This window comes from Oryctolagus cuniculus, chromosome 15 (genome assembly GCF_051225735.1).
Source record: "Oryctolagus cuniculus isolate XC-2025 breed Fujian yellow rabbit chromosome 15, ASM5122573v1, whole genome shotgun sequence".
Lineage (NCBI taxonomy): Eukaryota > Metazoa > Chordata > Mammalia > Lagomorpha > Leporidae > Oryctolagus > Oryctolagus cuniculus.
The window spans coordinates 23270663-23289617 of NC_142881.1; the positions used below are offsets into that span (position 1 = coordinate 23270663).

An 18955-nucleotide genomic window follows, 5' to 3' on the forward strand; every position below is an offset into this window, starting at 1 on the left:
TGATGGCTGACTCTCTCTAACCCCTTTCCGGCTTGACATAACAACCTTGTCTGTTCTAACACCCATGAGATAAACAGCTACGATGCCTCTTTCTTGCTCCTATCTAGTTTTTTTATTAATTTATTTCATAATGTTATTCTTCTTTTTGTAAAAACTCTCCCTAAAACCTTGGACTTCAGATGTTTACGGGCAAAGAGCATAGCAGTGACTCTAATAGTACACAAGAAGGGGGAGCCTCAGAGGCAAGGGCTGGTGCGCTGGAGGGCCAGGCAAGGTTTGAGGGGCAGGGCATGTGTTGGCCAGAAAAAATATGGCAGCCTCAACCAGAGACAGCTCTATGGAAGGAAATCTGCTCCCGAGGTTTCCAGTTGAGTAGTGACATAATGAGAGAGAGCAGCTTGATCACCTAGGAATTTTTTTTTTTTTAATCTAACACTAATGGAGAAACTCCTCCCCCTGGAAATATGAAACCTGAGAAGTTGAGGGTAAGAGGCATAAAGTTTAGCGCATATCCAGGAAACGGGACTCCTGAGAGAGTACCTGGATGGCTAGCCTATTTCAGAGAAGACTACAAGACTTTATCAGAAGTCTTATCAGAAGTCTTCTAAATAATTTCATCAGATTTCCATAGAGTACACTCTGCCTTTTACAGTAAGCAAAAGTTTTTGTAATCCAATAACTGGGTGCAGAGAATCTCGAATTCAATGGCTAAATCCTACTATTACTGCAGAAAAAATGTTCCAGGGAGTTAGAAAATCTCATGAAGCCAGCATTGCCGATCCGTTTCTCTCCCTAGCCCCTCCTGTCAGTCGGCATCAGAAGTTGAAGGTGAAAATGTTAGCATCTAGATCCCACACTGCTGACTGTGCTGGATAAATGATCATATAACCATTCATGCTTCACTCCAATGGGATAATGGCAAACCACCTAGAAAGCCTGTACATAAAATTTTTAGTCTGTTACATGGAAGAAAAATATGAGTGTGTAAATGGAATATAGCCCTTTCTTTAAATGGTTCTGAGAACAATCTGGGGCTGCATTGAGGGGAGATTTAAATGCATTGCCTGGCTCAAATCATAGATAATAATAACAACTGTGGCCACATCTGGTGTCCCATTTTCACCGTGTGCTTTCTTGATTTGGGAAGACAGGGTGAAAAATGTGTAATTGCTTTGGGTTAAAAAGAAAAAAGGCTTTTCTGTCTTCAAGTCCAGAGAAGCATTCACTTCTAAAGCGTCTAAGATGCTGCGGGATTTTTGGCTCATTTGGTCCTCAGTCCCATTTCCACGGGGTATGAAGCACAGCCGCTGTTTACTTTATTAAAGTAGCAATTCCTCCTTCACCAGGAACAGCTCACAGCACTTTGCAAAGTCTCTGACACCTTCCTGTTTCCAGTGTCATTAAATGAGTAAGTGTTACACGTTTTCTCTTAGGAGAGTAGCTTTACCCTCCCCTCCCTCCCCTTCTACTCAACCTGGTGACTCATCTCTCCGATTGCAAAGAGCAAGACACGCCACTCCACCTTCAACGCCAAAGCGGGGATCGGCTGGGGCACAGTTTGCAATTTAAGGAAAACCCCCAAAGGCTGCAGGCGACCTGCTGATCAGGAAAGAATTTCGCTCTTGTCAAGTGCATCATCCTTCATGACCACTAACTTTGTTTTTTTTTTTTTTCTTTCCTTTGTTGTTCTGTTTCCTATTTTGCCAGGAAGTATTTCCATAGTTGCTGAGAATCAAAGCACAAAAGAAATCCCTACCTATGTAAATGTTTGACTGGAGGACGCCAGTAAACAAACAAACAAACAAACAAAAACAAAAAATAAAATAAAAACAATCAAAGTCCAAACAAACAAACACTCACTGCATCGGGACTTTTTAATTCTTCAGACACAGACAACAAGGGTTTTTAGCTTTAAGCCTGTGCATGTGGACAATATCTTGAGAACACATTTGGAGGGGCAGTGTACAGGTGCTCTATTTTAATGGAAAACACTCCCCTCCCCTTTCCTTCTTCTCTCTCCTTTTTCTGATCCGTCGTGTTTGTAGAAAATTCATAACATATATAGGCCAAGGAAATCTGCATGTATTTTTGGAAGTATTCTTGGCTCTAGATTTAACAGCTATTTTAGCAGTATAGGCTGATGGGTGGGTTAGCCATCCCGGCCATTTTCATAAGACACAAAGACATGCACAGGAGTTTGAAACCCTGAGCTGATTTCTGTTCTAATTTCCTTACTCTGTCATTTTTCCTTCTGAGTTAGTTTTGGTAGCAGTCAGCAGTGACCACAAGGCTACCTTCTCGATTCTCTGTGGCCACAGGGACAAAGATGTGAGTTGAAAACCCATGTATACAGATGGAATAGAGAACAGGGAGGCAAAGCATGTTGGCAATGGACCTTTGTTTCCCATTCAGTTCTCCTGTTCCCTCCCCCAGCTTATGGGGACAATGGAATCCCAACAGTTACCCATTGTCTTGCCTTCCCACTTGTCTGCCATCCCTGTGTGAACATGAAGTGTTGATGTCTCTGAATCTCTTCTTTCAGTCCCCTTGTTACCCTGACACTGTTGTTTCCATTTTTTCTCCCCGAGCTTGTCATTAGATTCTCACCACTAGCTCTGACATATCCTAAACACTGGCTTAACCTCTGCCAACCCTGCCTCCACCACTCACAATCTCGGATCTCTGTTGGTATTGTGCGCTCCAAGCATGCCAGCTTCCGTGCCCACTGAAACCAAGCTGCATCCTGCCTCGCAGGGCTCAGTGTCATGCATCCTTGTCTCTTCCTCTAGAACCTACCTTTTCCAAGTATCCCTGCCTTTTCTCACCTGGAAACATACAATGTGTGTGAAAGAGTTGACATATGCAAAGCAGTTCAAACCTGGCCATACTCTATGGTTCTCACACCTTAGCAAAAATCTCTTGTGGTCCACTTCCAGAAAATTCTTGTGAGAAATGTTTTGAACATGTGACTATGTTACATGACAGTTTCCTCCTGTGATGATTTCTGTTAACATTTCTCTCTCCCAGAATAAAAATATTTGTGAAATAAAACTGAGTTTAACCAGAAGGAGAAGGAGATTAATGGACTTAATGTTGAAGAGAGTCTAAAGTCTGATAAAATATACAGAGGTCTTATCTTACATTAGGATGAGATTTTTGATTATTTAGGATGAGCCTAGTGATTTCACATGTGTATTCTCTGATCGCAGTATCAGTAAGAGACAAATAAGTCAGTAAGAAGGGGAGGAGTTAGCTGAGTACAGCAAAGCAGAAGAGATTCTGAAAGCGTGGAGAAATCCCAGTTTCCCCAGGACAGTCATGAGAGAAAGTCCTGAGAAGGAAGGAATCAAAAGCCTGCCAGCAGAAGCCCCTTCCATAATATGAACAGGGCAAAGCCCACTCTAAAATACAGGACCAAGCAGTCCTGAGAAACCACTGAGAAAACTCAGCCTCCTTCTTGGCTGTGCTCCCCAGACCAACAACCGTGTACATACAGTAGGGGCCCTGGTGGTGATGGGAGTGTCCCAAAGATCCTGGTATTCCATGTCCTTCTGTAGCTCTGGCAAGGAAGAAGTAGCAAAGCTGCTGTCTGAAGTTGATCGAGTAGATGTGGTTCCTGGTTGAGGGTGCTCCACCTGGATCTGGGAAATGTATTGTGCCTGGGGCAGCCACCTATCTCCAGACCTGAACCGATTGCCAGCCTGCCAGGCTTCCTAGCTCACAGGAAACATCCTCATTGATTCTCATCAGTTGGAGCCTCCCAAATTTGGAAGACAAAATGTTTGGAAACCAAATGAGGCTCACCCAAACCAGCACAGGGTACCCTCATAGTTGCAGTTCAATTCCTTTTAAAAAGAAAATGAAGAAAAATGGAATCACATTCTTAATCTAGCACAGTGCCTTGCAAAGAATAGTATTAGGAGAATTATTTGTTGACGAAACACATGCATGAAAAGACATGGGGAAGAATGGGCTGTAAGTCCTAATTGAGGACTGGCATTTTGGAAAGTGACCAGATAGCCAGCTGTAGGTTCAGCATCTCCACTGTCCTCATGTGCCTCTCCTCAAAGCTCCCTTCCACCTGTAGGTGATTAGTGAGGCAAGGTGCTGCTCAGAGGGTATCTCATTGTTCTTATGGCCCAGGTCAGTGCTTCTGTAAGTGTGGTTCCTGGACAAGCCATGTCAGCATCACCTTGGACTTAGAAATGCAAATTCTGGGCCCATCTCCCAGACCTACTAAATCAGAAACTCTAGGAAATTAATAGTGCTATTTCGTATTCTGAGTGACACTGGGTCAGTGATGTGGTTAACAAGCCCTTCAGGTGATTGCAATGCATGCTAATATTTAAAACCACAGTGTGGGGCCATTCCAGCTCAATCCCAAAGAGAAGGTGGTAATGAGAGCCTACAAACGAGAGGGACTCAAGTGCCTACCTACTCACTAATAGCAGGTGCAAAAGCAGTGAGGAGTTGTGGTGGGCTTAAGGCCAGAGGAGTGTGTGGGGAGGGATGTGTGTGGAAGGTGAGATTCAGGGAAAGTTAAAAGTGCTTATACTGCAATATTTTCCAAAATCCCAGAAGGCAAACTGTGCATGCTTTACCCTGAACTACTCAACCAACATGTTCTCCCTTGCCTTATTCCTAATTGGATTCACTATCCAAAATGCAGAGATTTGCTTTGCTTTTTTTCAGAAGTTCCAAACAGCAACTTTGAGAGCAATGGGGTGCTTGGCAGCTGTTCTGTGTTTTCCAGGATTCCAACTGAGCATTGAAATCCCTCATTTGCCAACTTATTTTTATAGGAAGCCAATTTAAAATAAAATGAAAGTTTTCTTATAGTATTGGAACTACTTCTAATTTTAAAATGACTTTTTTGATGTATTTTTTGTTAAATACTATGTAGTGTAAAGTATAATTGCTCTTGTTTATTGCTTTTACAATCATATTTATTAAACAGATAATGTCTCTAAAGTCTTTGCCTCATGGTGTTTATTTTATCCCCAAAGTTGGCGTTCAGTCTAGATCTAAAAACGGTGCATTTACAGGATTTCAGAAGGCTGATTGCATGAGAATATGGTAAACATCACAGGCTCAAGGGCTTTTCTTTATTGTTAATGACAAAACAGAATACATTCTACCTGAGTTCTACCTGCTTTTCATTGATTATACGATGTCTTTTGCTCTATTTAATTTCATTACCCTTTTCATAAATTACTCCAAACTACTTTGGAATGAATAACATGATCATTTTATTAGTTCAGAATCAGAAATTATTAATAGGGAACAAACCCATTCAGATTTGTCAAATTTGTTCATGAGCTTGTGGTTACCAAAGTCCAAAACCTGCATGTAAAAAATGAAAATGGGGAAACAAGAAAAGTCAGCTTATAGAGTAAACACAACTTTGCACCTGGAATTCGAAGAGGAAAGTTCTCCTCTGGCTATGCCAGCTGTGTGACCTTGAGCTAATCTCTTTAGCATTCCAAAGCTTTGTGTCTTCATGCATATAATTTGGAGGGAAAAGACCCCTTCCAGTTTTGCTGTTCTGAGTGTGTGAGTCATTCCCGAGAGTCCCTAATAAGTTATTTAAAGTTAGTAGAAATAAAGAGATGGACTGGATCCAAAAGCTCTCAGCCACGTAGCTCGACTACTTAAGTGATATCTCTCCAAGGGCACTGTATGGTCCTTACAGTTGGTTGGAACATAAGGAGGCACAAAACCATCCTTCATCTCCCCAAAGACCTACTATGCTCAGAATGCTGTTGCCTTGTTAGCAAGTCTCAGCCATGCATGCGAATCCCAGTTGTTATTAGGTTGCCTTCACCCTTTCCTCACAGGGAATTTGCTACTTCAGTAATGAAAGAACTGAGATGAAACGTAGTAGCAGCTGAGGCAACCCCTCAACTAGGGGTCCTCACAGGGAAGCCATACCTTCCCAGCAAGGAGGGGCATAGGGGTTAGTAGGTGAAGTGGAAGTCATGGAGGACGGATGTGGCAGCAGCTGGAGCCCAGACACATGGAGGAGACCGGACAACTGCCGGCAGTGCTGCCCAGTCACACAGGAGAGAGGTGAGGGGAGATTGCTTTATCCTTTGCCCTCGTCCTCTTACCTCCTGCCCTTGCTTCTCGCTTCCCAAACCCAGACAAAAGCCCATGAGCAGTGATTCTTAGGTGATATCCTTGACTGAACAACAGAGTGGAGTAGGAGAGGGGTGGGAAATGGATTTCAGGTATCAGAAGTGACTGTCACAGCCCACATCAAATCAACCAGAAGACAATCATTAAATAATAGGTGTCCCTTTTCCTGTGATTTTTTTTCCCCCTGATTTCCTTTAAACAGCGTGTATTCAGAACTTGATATTATGTTTCTGTGGCATTTCTATGTACATTTTATTTTTTCACTTCCTTCCTTCAGCATCTAGCACTGGACATTGCCATTAGGGGGCACTAGATAAATGTTTGATGAAATAACATGATTTTCAGCTTCGCATTTTAAGTCTTTTATTTAGCAAGGATCTCTGAGGTGGCTTCATCAGTCCGACTCACCTAACCCAGCTGGCTCCGCTAATTACACGTTCAATTGGTATTTGTCAAGAACCAACACCTCCCTGCCCTTTTTTTCTGTTACCAGTCATGCTGCTGTATTCAGGGAGCTATTCTTAGACATGAATTTAAGTGAAATTGCAGTTCAAAAAAAAAAATAATAAAAGACTAGAAAGTAGCATTAAAAACAAAGCCCTACCTCTGATTTCTAAATTGTTGTATCATTTTTTTATTTCTTAGGGAGTTAATACTGTTTTGAAATTGAGTGTTATGGTGAAGCTTGCATAGTGAGGGGATCCCAAAATAATCCCAGGTGGACATATGCGAGGAAGTGGCTGTCTGCTAGTTTTCGTGTTAAGCACAGTGGAAAGGGACTCATGGCTTACAGAATACAGGTATTTATCAGTCCACAGGACACAGCTGTAGGTGGTGATCCTATAACTGAACACGGCACATGAAATGCCTGCCTTCAGGAAGCATTGAAGCATGTGATCTAACAGGAATGAAGAACACCTGGCACACTTTACATCTACAGTGTTATCGTACATAAAATTTAAGGAGATTGAAAAGGTAGAACATGATAGGAAGCAAAGTGACCACAGTGTGGGTACGGAACGGGAACGCGCTTTTGAGCACTTTGTCCCCCGAAACAAAAGCATCTTGATGCTAACGGAAAACCTCTCTGGGAACATCCTAACATTTCCACCCCGCACCCCAACTGGTATTTAGAAACATGACTTTGACCCCCCAAAATGTTACAGGAGCCAGCATTGTGACATAGCTGGGGAAGCCACTGCCTGCAATGTTGGCATCCATATGGGTATCGGTTCCAGTCCTGGATGCTCTTTTTCCAATCCAGCCCCCTGCTAATGTGCCTGGGAAAGTAGTGGAAGATAACTCCAGTGCCTGGACCCTGCACTCATGTGGGAGACCAGGAAGAAGCTCCTGGCTCCTGCCTTCAGTCTGGCCCAGCCCTAGCCATTGCAGCCATTGCAGAATGAACCAGAGGTTAGAAGATCTCTCTCTCTCTCTTTCTCCCTGTCTCTCTCCTCTCTTTGTAACTCTGCCTTTCAAACATATCTTTTTTTAAAAAATGTTAAACTGTGGTCAGACATCCTTGTTAAAGAAGAAAGGTTGTAAAAACTAAGAATCTGAGATTTTTGGTAAAAAGTAAAGGCTTTGAAATGTTTAAAGGTGAGCTTATCTAGATGGTAATAAAAAGACTTCATAAATGACACTAAGTTATTTCAACATATGTGTGAATATTTTCATGAAATTTTAATACTAACAACAGCCTGCAGATGTGGAAAAAGGATTCAGTGAATAGTATATATAAACCAGTTAGTGAAAAACCATATTGTGTATCCATATAATAAAACAGAATACTTCCATTAAAATTCTTTTTCTAAGGAATATTTAATTTTAATTTAATTCAATTTAAACCCCTTTAATGAATTGAAAATATTTCTCGATAAAAGAGAATTTTATCTCATTATAATAGAGTTGAATCTATTTTAAGATGAAAATATTATCTTGCTATCATGGTACCTGAAATTTAATTCATGATGTTTCAAATGTTTAAAAATTGTAAGCTGTAAATTTCTATCAATATATATACCATTATTTCTATTTTCAAAGAACTTGTTGCACTGCTCTTATATATGCATACATATACATAATTGATAAAATTTTATGATATAAATATGAGGTAAATATACATATTTAGTTTTTATTTAGATATATGCCCATATACATAGAAGTGAACTCTCATACATGGATGTAAATAATAGTTAGATAACAGCAATGAATCATGGGCCATGAATATACAGAAACACATGCTATCAGTTGGTGTAGACCCATTGCTTAGCCTGTTGTGTCTAAATCGGAGCTCTCTGGAGGCTTGGTCATTCTCTTTACTGGAGTGAGGAGAGCAGGTGCAGCAGAGAGCTGTTGTCGGGAGTGGGTATGGATCCTGCTGGAGGATGCCCTCTACTTCACTTGTGCAGTGCTGCGTACATAGCCAACCAGCAGATGCTCGCTTTCCTTGACACTTGTCAGCCACGAGAGTGATGCCAATCTTTCTTGATAGTGGCACCAACATGTAATCTCTCTCTCTCTCCCTCTCCCTCTCCCACATACAAATGGTAAAGACTGGCCTAGCCATGTGTCTGCTTACTACCTGGGGACAGGAGGTGCTCATTTGCCAAGGCTGGGACATAGAGGCAATGCTCACAGCCAAGATGTGAGCAGAATGATTCCAAAGAGGAAACTTCAAACACTGGTGTAAACATTTGTGAGCAAAGGACGGAGAACTACCAAGACCTTAATTCGCAATGCAGGAGTTAACAGTTTGATGAAAATAAAAGGATGAGGAAGTTGTGAATGGAACATAAACTAACAATAATAAAGATAGTAAAACAGGTACCATTTTGCAACTTTATATGCCATCTGCATACCTATTATCTCCTTTAGTCTACACAAATTCACATAGTAGAAATGGTGGTTTTGCATCTACATTTGGCAAAAGTGGAACCCAGAGAACTGAAGTGACTCGGTGTTGACCTTGCAGTAGCAAGTCTGTACGACATGAAAACATTCACTTTTCTTTCTGTGCTGTCTTCCTTTCAAAATGAATAATGTCCCAGACCCATCTTTATGGTTAGGAAGTACGTAGTTAATCAATGGGTAGTGGTGGCGCAAAGGCTGTGGCAAGAAGTCTCAAGAGCTGGATGGACCTGGAGCTTGGGCAGCTTAGAAACGCCACTGGATCTGTTCCATATCATAGCCCACTTGTGTGCTGGATTAAATAAGAGAAAGCCGCTTGGTACAATGTGGAGTGTTTTTCCAAATTCTTCACCGTGTTGCATTTCAGATGGCTCAGAAACAAGGCAGACACAGTTGTCTTCCATGATATGCCTGGCCAAGTTTCTGCTTGGAAGAATGCCCGGAAAAGATTCAATCCTTGCTTCTGGCTCTGCAGAGCTTCTCTCCTGGTTGGGATTTAATAAATTTCCCCGGAGATTTATAGAATCAAATCTGTGCATCCAGAGAGGGAGGTTTATAGAATGTAGAAAGAAGTTTGTAGAATGACTTTCTTTCCTCTTTTTCCTATCTTTCTGGACAAGTGGTAAACTAGCAAGCACAGGAAAGTAATTAACATGGCTTGAGAATATATAGAAGGAAATAATTTTTTTCAATATGGCAGACGTGAGAAAACCCTTATAGTACATAATCCTTAGTTTCCAAATGTATTCACAAATTATAAATATAATTTCTTTTTAGCCTCTTAAATATATGCAGGCATAGAGACTGTTGCACTTGGGACAGGAGAATGTGAAGAGATTGATTTAAGTAGGTAGAACAGAGTTATATGAAAGGAGAATTAAAGGTGGTAATGTGTGATACATCTTGTGTTGTAAAAAGTAATGCAAAAATGATTTAGAATCTGCAAATGCTTTAAATAATTATGTCCATTTTTTAAAGGATTTATTTATTGGGGTTGGTGTTATGGTGTAGCAGGTTAAGCCCGCCACCTGTGTTGCTGGCATTCCTGCTAATGTGCCTGGGAAAGCAGTGAGAAATGGCCCAAGTACTTGGGCCCCTGCACCAATGTGAGAGACTCACATGAAGCTCCTTTCTCCTGACTTTGGCCTGACCCAGTCTTGGCTGTTGCATTCATTTTGGGAGTGAACCAGAGGATGGAAAATCTCTCTCTCTTTTTCTCTCATTTCTCTCTCTCTCTGTACCTCTCTCCTACCTTGCCCTCTCCCTCTCCCTCTCCCTCTTTCTCTGTAACTCTGCTTTTCAAAAAAATAAATTAATTTTAAAAATAAATATTTATTATTTATTTACTTACTTGAAAGGCAGAGGGAGAGAAAGGTATTTTCCGTCTGTTGGTCCATTCTCCAAAGAGCCACAACAACAGGGCGGTGTGGGCCAGGCTGAAGCCAGGAGTTTAGAACTCCATCTGGGTCTCCCAAATAGGCAGTAGGGGCTCAACACTTGAGCCCCCATCCTCTGCTTTTCCAGGGGCAGTAGCAGAGAGCTGGATCAGAAGTGAAGCAATTGGAATTCAAATCAGTACTTACCTACTGTGTCACAGCACTGGCTGCAGTATGTTCATGTAATAGTGTGAAAATCAGTTTGGAAAATTGAATTCACTTGTCCCAAGGTCACATAGTCAGTAAAGTAATAAAATCAAACTTTGAACCCCAGACTTTTAATGAGCATGCCCCCTCCTCTTTCCACATTTGCTGCCTTCCCTCCAACCCTCCTACAGATAACTCATAAGCAAGAGATTGTTCAAAGCGAGAAAACTGCATGCCCATGGAGTTCTCTTTTCCAAATATGGCTGTTTCCACACCAAAGAAAGTCATTATTTATCTGAAAGCATACATCAAATCCTGCTTCAGCCCTTGCAGTTAAGTTACTCCAATAAATAAAGACTTAGAACTTTTTAACGTACTTAATGTGGTATACGGGTGAGGTAAGCCAGCTAGTATCTCCCAAAGGAATAAACTGATTTTTGCAACTAACTTCAGTCAATTAGTGGATATAGAGGAAGAATTTTCCAAATACCAAGACTGAGTAATCTAAAGTCCAACAGCTCGTCCAACACCCAGAGTGCTGCATACAAGCCATAGACATAGACAGGGCTTAACCTGATAGGATCCCCCAGCGTAATTATATTCACATCTTTCCTTCTCTACATTGGCCCAAGGAGTGGAAAAATTCTTGTGATAACAAAGAATGAAGCCTCATAGCTCTACTATGTTAAGAACATATTTGGGCAAGCATTTTGTTTGCTTAGTTCTTGTTTTGTTTTTGTTTTTAGTTGGGAGAGCCTTCATTATCATTGCAAATAGGAAAAGAACCAGCTTGGGATGCCCTATGGAGACATGAGGCATCCGGGGACTTACGTGGGCAAGAAGAAGTAAGACTGGAAAGGGCTGGTAAAGTAGGACTAATCTACCCAAGTGGCTGCTTATTGAATGTAGCGTGTTATCCAGGGGTGTAACAAATCTTAGATTGTGCTAGGCCCAGTCCCTTGGGTGGAGCATGGTACTTCAAGATTCTAATCAGTGATGATACCAGAGTCAGGCTGGTGGACACGGTCCAAGTGCTTTCTAAGTGTCCACATTAATCAGTGTGTTATGCAAGCCCCTACTGAGAAATGTTGGCAGGTGAGGAAGGCAAAGGCAGACAACTGCAGGACTAGGTGTGGCAGAAACAAAGCAACATTTTGGTGCAAAGCAAGGAACTGGAATTTCAGCAAAAATCAGATGCAAAGGCCAAATCCCTAAGAGTGAGCCATGTGATGGAGATGGGCATAAGTGGGATTCACTCAAAACACAAGTGTTCAGGGCTAATTCCCGGCACACCATACCCTCGTCCAGAAGCATCCCAGCTTCTCCCAGACTGAGGAAGTGTGCTGGAGACTCTTGGTAACACTCTTCACCGTTGGCTATGCGTTTTCCAGGTCACTGTGGATTCCACTTTGTCCAAACCTCTGAGGATGGAGTAGCTGGTAATTTCAGAGCCTCTATGACAGTCCTTGAGAAACTGATGTGAAGAAGGCGTCACATAAATCAAGGTCACTGCCTGTTCTTTATAGGGTTCAAATGGGTCTTGTCTGTACTTTCCCCAACACTATTCCTCCTGCTTTGTAAGCAACACTGACTTGGGTCCTAGCTCTGTATCAGTTGAGGGAGTCTAAATAGTCAGTGAACATATAACTAAATTCACCTTGAATTCTTGTTCAGGAAAACTTTTTAGTGAACCAGCAGGTTTGTGTATTCTGTGTGTACGCAGATGTTCTCTTTTGGTTGGAGTGTGTGGTTGGCAGTTTCTAGGAACAAAGCAAAAGCAATGCCAGGATGGTTTACTAAGCATATTACAGAGGCCCACTCTGTGTAATTTTAGCAGCATCGCAAATGGGACTGACGTCTCTCCTGGGAAGCAGAAGCAAAAAGTAATTCAGCAGGAGTCTAAAGTTTCGGAGCTAGGGGAGGAGGAAAGAATCAAGCCTACCAAAATCACTTTGCTAGAATCATAAACTCACAGAATTCTAGAGCCCAACGGTAATTGGAAATGATTCTCTTAAGGATTTTTTGAGCATTAATTATGCACAATACAGAAGGCTAAGCAGTCGACTTGGCCAAACACCTCATTGGACTTAGGTTCAGGTATTTTTCTCCTAGACCCATTGCAAGTTAGCAGCAAAGCAAATTGAATCCTTTTTTCTACCTCCCTTTGCTAGTCTGGATTCTCCTCTCTGTGACACCTTCCCCTGTGTACTCCTTCCCTTAATATCCTTGAATGAATAGAAAAGCATCTAGGAGCAATGAGAAAAATCACTGCCAAGAAATCCTTGCTTGGTAGGCATAGGTGTCCCTCCTTCGATGAAAAATCAATCATGTGTTTATTCATCTTGTATCTATGCATCCTCTTATTCAGCAAACACATGCACTCAGAATTCAACCAGTGAATCAGACTCTGAAGTGTGTAGATTTGAAAGAAGCAGTGTAGTCATCGGCTAGTAATTGAAAGAAAATGAATTCTATCCTTTCCTTGCAATGTTTTCATGGACTACAATGGAGGAAGTGATTCATAACTCTAGCAACAATTCTAAAATCCACCTTTTACATGTCCCAGTTTTCTCCTCGGTGCCCCTTTGGAGTCTGGTAGCCAAATCTGCACCCTCTCCAGCTTTTTCTTTATTCTCTACCTCGCCAGCACCCAGCTCCTGGGAGGCCCTTTATTGTAAAATTCATTTTAGATTGCACTTACATCCAATCTCTGGTCAGTTCTCTACTCGTTTACCTGATTCTGCATTACAAAAGATTTCTTTTAGCAGATGGGGTAGGAGCATGCTAACACCTAATAAATCTTGTTGAAAAATGATGGATGATTATATCACATACAAATTAATTACAGGGGGCTAGCATGGTTGCATAGAAGATTAAGCCACCTCCAGCAGTGCCTGCATCCCATGTGGCTCTGATTCAGTCCCAGCTGCTTCACTTTTTATCCGGCTCCCTGCTAATGAGCCTGGGAAAGCAGCAGAAGATGCCGTAAGTTCTTGGGCCCCTGCACCCATGTGGGAGACCTGAAAGAAACTCCTTTCTCCTGTCCTTTGCCAGGCCCAGCCCAAATGGTGGCCATTTGAGGAGTGAATCAGAAGACCGAAGATACCTTTCTTTCTTTGTCTCTCTCCCTCTCTCTCCCTCTCTCCCTCTCTCCTCCTCTCCTCCTCTCCCTTCCTCCCCCCCTCCCCCATCCTTCTCTCTATCTCTGCCTTTCAAATAAGTAAGTAAACCTTTAAAAAAAATTAAAAAGAGGGCAGCGCTGCGGCTCACTTGGCTAATCCTCCTAGAACTGGGGTTCTAGTCCCGGTTGGGGTGCCGGATTCTGTCCCAGTTGCTCCTCTTCTAGTCCAGCTCTCTGCTGTGGCCCAGGAGTGCAGTGGAGGATGGCCCAAGTGCTTGGGCTCCTGCACCCGCATGGGAGACCAAGGGAGGAAGCCCTGGCTCCTGGCTTCGGATTGGCGCAGCACCGGCTGTGGCAGCCATTTGGGGGTGAACCAACAGAAGGAAGACCTTTCTCTGTCACTCTCTCTCACTGTCTAACTCTGCCTGTCAAAAAAATTAAAAAAGAATTATACAGGAAGTGCCATCAATACAATTTGGCAGTATGTTAAATATCAGAATTAAGAAATAAAGAAGAGTTAAATCGCAGTCTGTGACTTGGGCCTGAAGAATACTGATAATACTTGGAAAGAGGATCTTGGCAAAGAACGTGACTTCAGATTTAGATCCACTGAGCAAAAGAGGCTGTAAGGACCACTGTTCACAGTGGTGAGAAGTACCAGCAGATGGTATAAGGAAATAAAGTTTGATAAGAGGGTGCAAAAAAAGAAAATTCAGACATACAGTGTTCTTTAAACCAGGAGGAAAAGTCCTGCCTACAGCAGGAGTCTAGAAGGAGTTTCTGTATACGAAAGTATTTAGTCATAATGGTGACCCCACTTCAGAAAGATCACGGAACTGTTTTCAGAATCTTTTTTTTGGGGGGGAGTCTAGGGATAGAGGCACTGTTATGGTGAGTACAGTATATTTTAGATCCACTGACAATTATTAAATAATACACTGGCATTTTAGGTGATAGGCCTGTTATCAGATGAAAGAAGAAAACCTACTTGTGTAGGAAACCTGATGCCCTAATTCTGCCACATAAATAAACTAACTGTGCTGTGATCTTTCTGTATTTCACTTGTCCCAAAGAAACAGGCGAATCTGTAGTTTTGATTTGTGTTCTACCTTTTTCTGATAACAGGACATCATTTTTTCAGTTTTCATTTTTCAGCAGGGCTGGTTTAGAAATTGCCCTAGCTATCTACCTCTCTCTCTCTCTCTGTAACTCTAATTTTAAAAAAATTTGCCCTAGTAGTTAATATGGGGAATGGGATTACTGCAGTGGATTTTTTTTTCAACGTTTGGAGTTTCTAACATTGTAGCCTCAATTCACACATTACTAATGCCTTTTCCTGCACTCAATATCTGTGTACTGGTATCAAGGAGACTTTTGGAATTTGGTCAAGATTAGTGTTGTGGATCTTCTGATAGTGTGGGCATGCACAAGATTTTCTTGATCTCTCTGTTCCTCTCATTTTTTTTCCTTTCCTCTTTTTTTTTCTTCAACCCAACTATATAAAAGGAAATACACAACAACTTCAAGTGGTCAATGTATAGTTTAAAAATAAAATCTAAAATAATTTAGTGAAGGGTTTGGTAAGTAGGAAGTACTCAGTAAGTGCTGTCTGGGAATTTTAGTGGTAGTAAGCAGAATAAGAAGAAATACAATAGTGTAAATGTTCTATATTTGGTTATTAAGCCATATAAGCTTATGTAGATGATAAACTTGACATAAGTACAGTATTATCATGTGTTGGTTTGTGTTCTCTAGAGAAATGAAAACCCCAAGATGTTTATATATACAGAAACATTTTTAAAATTGTCTTGTGTAACTGTTGGTGTTTAGACTGCAATCTGCAGGACAGGTTTATGGGCTACAAATTCCACCAAAAGTTGATCTTCCCCACTTGACTCATAGGGCAGTCTATAGGCACAGTTCCTTCCTCCTAGAAAATCAATCTTTTCTCTTAAGACCTTAAACTGATCAGATGTGGCCCACCCATTTCAGGTAGGATTTTTTAAAAATTTTATTAAAAATCTATTGATTTCAGCTTTAATCAAATCTTTAAAAATAACTTCACAGCACATCTAGAATGTGTTTTACCAAACCACTGGGTACTATTGCCTAGGTATGCAGACAAAAAATTATCCATCTTACCCACTGCAATACCCTGGACACACAGTGGCCTGGCAGTTTCAGTAACTTTCATTTATCCCTTTCTTTCCACTTTTCCTCCTGGTTTCCTTGATCAAATTACTTCTTGCCCTGAGTCTCACTTTTCTCTGCCAGAAGATACTATTTATCCAATTTATAATGCCCTTTATAGTAAGGAGGATTTTCTTCACATAGCCAGTCTGGTATGTGCTCATAGCCTAAGAAAAGTCATACACATATCTGACAGTCTTGAAGAAGCAAATATATTTTCTCTTCTAGGTATAGACCTAGTGTTGATTAGTCACTCTGGAGGTTAGAAGCATTTAAAAGTCACTGCACACTTGAAGGACATATCAGATGACTGACTGATCCCCTGTTCCCATGAGAGGGTTGAGCACGAATAGGCTTTAATTTGTTCATATGAATAAATTAAAATGGCTCCAACAGACAAAGTACAATAAAATTTGAAGTCCCCCTTTGTGAACTCCAAAACATCTGGCAAGAGAAGCCGAAATTCTGCCTTTGCTGGAGCAGCTGCTGGTGCATGAGTGCTCAGAGTTTCACCTTTTCCACTAAAATTAAAATATTCATTGGGGAAGGGCATTTGGCATGGCGGTTAAGACTCTATTTGGAGGCCGGCGCTGCAGCTCACTAGGCTAATCCTCCGCCTTGCGGCGCCGGCACACCGGGTTCTAGTCCCGGTCAGGGCACCGGATTCTGTCCCGGTTGCCCCTCTTCCAGGCCAGCTCTCTGCCGTGGCCAGGGAGTGCAGTGGAGGATGGCCCAAGTGCATGGGCCCTGCACCCCATGGGAGACCAGGAGAAGCACCTGGCTCCTGCCATCGGATCAGCGTGGTGCGCCGGCCGCAGCGCACCCGCCGTGGCAGCCATTGGGGGGTGAACCAATGGCAAAGGAAGACCTTTCTCTCTGTCTCTCTCTCTCACTGTCCACTCTGCCTGTCAAAAATAAAAAAATAAATAAATAAATAAATGTAGACATTATATATATATATATATATATATATATATATATATATATATAAAAGACTCTATTTGGGACACCTCCACTCCATGTTAGAATGCATGGGTTTGCGTCCCAATTCCAATCCTGATTTCAACTTCATGGTAACATACAACCTGGGAGGCCAGGTGAAGGTTCAAGTACTGTGATCCCTGCCACCATGTGCTGATTGAGCTCTGGGTTCCCAGCTTGGGCCTGTTGCAGGTGACATGAGAACTAATTCTGTATCTTTCTCTCCCTTTCAAATAAATAATGTAAAAATAAAAATATTAACATTTTGTTAAGTGCATTACTATGGTGTCTCCCAGAAATTCATGTGTTAGAAACTTAGTTACTAAAACACATGGTGCTGCTTTTTGGAGGTGGGGACCTTGGAGGAGTAATTAGGAAAAGATGAGGTCATAAGAATAGAGAGAGAGACACCAGCTGGCACACTTACTCTGTCTTGCCATGTGATGTCGTCAACTATGTATGATGTAGCAAGAAAGTGCTCACAGAATGCCAACACTCTGTCCTTGGACTTTGCAGCTGCCAGAACCATGAACTGAATACACCTCTATTCTTTATAAATTACCTGACCTCAGGTGTTTTACAATATAGTATCAAAGACTGAACTAAGACACACTTTCCTAAGAAAGTCTAAAGAACAACCACAAAGAGACAAGAAAGAGAATAAAGATTAAAAAAACTGAAAGCAAGACCAGGGAAAAAGCCAAGCAAGAGATAAAGAAAATGATTACAGAAATTTTTTTGCAGGCGGATGATGCCTGGAATAGTCATTTTCAAATATCAGGGATGTCAAGAATCCTGGGACAAAACATATTGGCCAATCAGGAGCCAGGGTGGTCGACACACTGATAGAGCACTCTGGAAGGAACAGGTCCCAAGGTCAATGGAGGGAAAGAGCAGAAGAGAGGATACTGTCACATTCCTCACCAACCAAAGCAGAGTTGTTCAGGTATCTTCATCTGTGCAAACACCAGATCCTGAGGCATGGTCTGACCTCTACCTTCACTCTAGTGGGTCTATCTTTTTGCTACACTTAAAAGAAGCCTTAATTTCTGCATTTGCTTGAGGACGAGGGTTTAGAAGCTAATTCTTTGTAAACACCATAAAAAGGTCCACAGTTATCTAAAGGGATGCGGACAACATAGGAAAACCAGAACATCTTATACATAGAGTAGTAATCCTCTAGGTTGGTTGAAACTTCAACAGCAATAGTGAAGCTTCTGGGATGTAAAACTGAAAAGATGGGTTGGTGATGTATTGAAGAGGACCTTTAAAGTCAGACTAAAAAAATAGGTCTTTACCAAGTGGGAAATTTAATTATAAAGTCTTTAGAAATTTTTGACATTGAAGTAGCATGCTTAGAACACTGTTAAGTTTACTATGGGACAGGGTATGCTACAGGTGGTATATTATTTACCTCTTGGTACTTTAGACCTTTCCCCAAAAATTTGGAGCTCAAAACAACAAGCATATCTGATCTTACACATTTTCCACGAGGAAGGAATACAGTGAGTTAACTAAGCAGTTATACTCAAAGTTCCTGATGAGGCTGCAGTCAAAACCGTTGGCTAGGGGCTGGTGCTGTGGTGTAGAGGGTAAAGCCACTGCCTACAGTGCTGGCAACCCATGTGGCCACCGGTTTGAGACCTGGCTGCTCTGCTTTTGATCCAGCTCTCTGATATGACCTGGGAAAGCAGTAGATAATGGCCCAAGCCCTTGAGCCCCTGCACATGCATGGGAGACCTGGAGGAAGTTCCTGGATCCTGGCTTCAGATCAGCACAGTTCTGGCCATTGTGGTCATTTGGGGATTGAAGCAGAGGATGGAAGATTCTCTCTCTCTCTCTCTCTCTCTCTCTCTCTGTGTGTGTGTGTGTGTGTGTGTGTAACTCTTTCAAATAAATCTTTTAAAAAAAACTTCTGGCCAAGGCCACAGTCATGGGAATATTTGACAAGCTAGGTCAATCTCATGGCTTTCATTGTATCTTTAGTTCTTTACCATATGGCCTTCCCTATATGCTGCCTGAATGTCATTAC

The 18955-nt window shown here is 41.8% G+C and overlaps 1 protein-coding gene and 1 long non-coding RNA gene across 8 annotated transcripts in view; both read left to right on the forward strand.

Annotated features, from left to right (window-relative positions):
• The window catches only part of SORCS1 (sortilin related VPS10 domain containing receptor 1), a 589194-nt gene extending 584223 nt beyond the window's left edge, over nucleotides 1-4971 (forward strand). For 2 of the 7 annotated variants that reach the window (XM_051824151.3, XM_051824152.3), the window contains one exon: nucleotides 1434-4971. In XM_051824151.3, the coding sequence (XP_051680111.1) occupies nucleotides 1434-1441 (8 nt within the window). In that variant the 3' untranslated portion in view covers nucleotides 1442-4971. Of the gene's footprint in view, nucleotides 1-1346 lie in introns of all 7 variants that reach the window. The other 5 variants (XM_051824146.3, XM_089314062.1, XM_051824148.3 and 2 more) reach the window with 3 other exon arrangements.
• Nucleotides 4972-5615: 644 nt separating this feature from the next.
• The window catches only part of LOC149121934 (uncharacterized), a 253363-nt gene continuing 240023 nt past the window's right edge, over nucleotides 5616-18955 (forward strand). The window contains exon 1 of the long non-coding RNA XR_016221332.1: nucleotides 5616-6069. This is a non-coding gene — a long non-coding RNA (uncharacterized LOC149121934). The remainder of the gene's footprint in view (nucleotides 6070-18955) is intronic.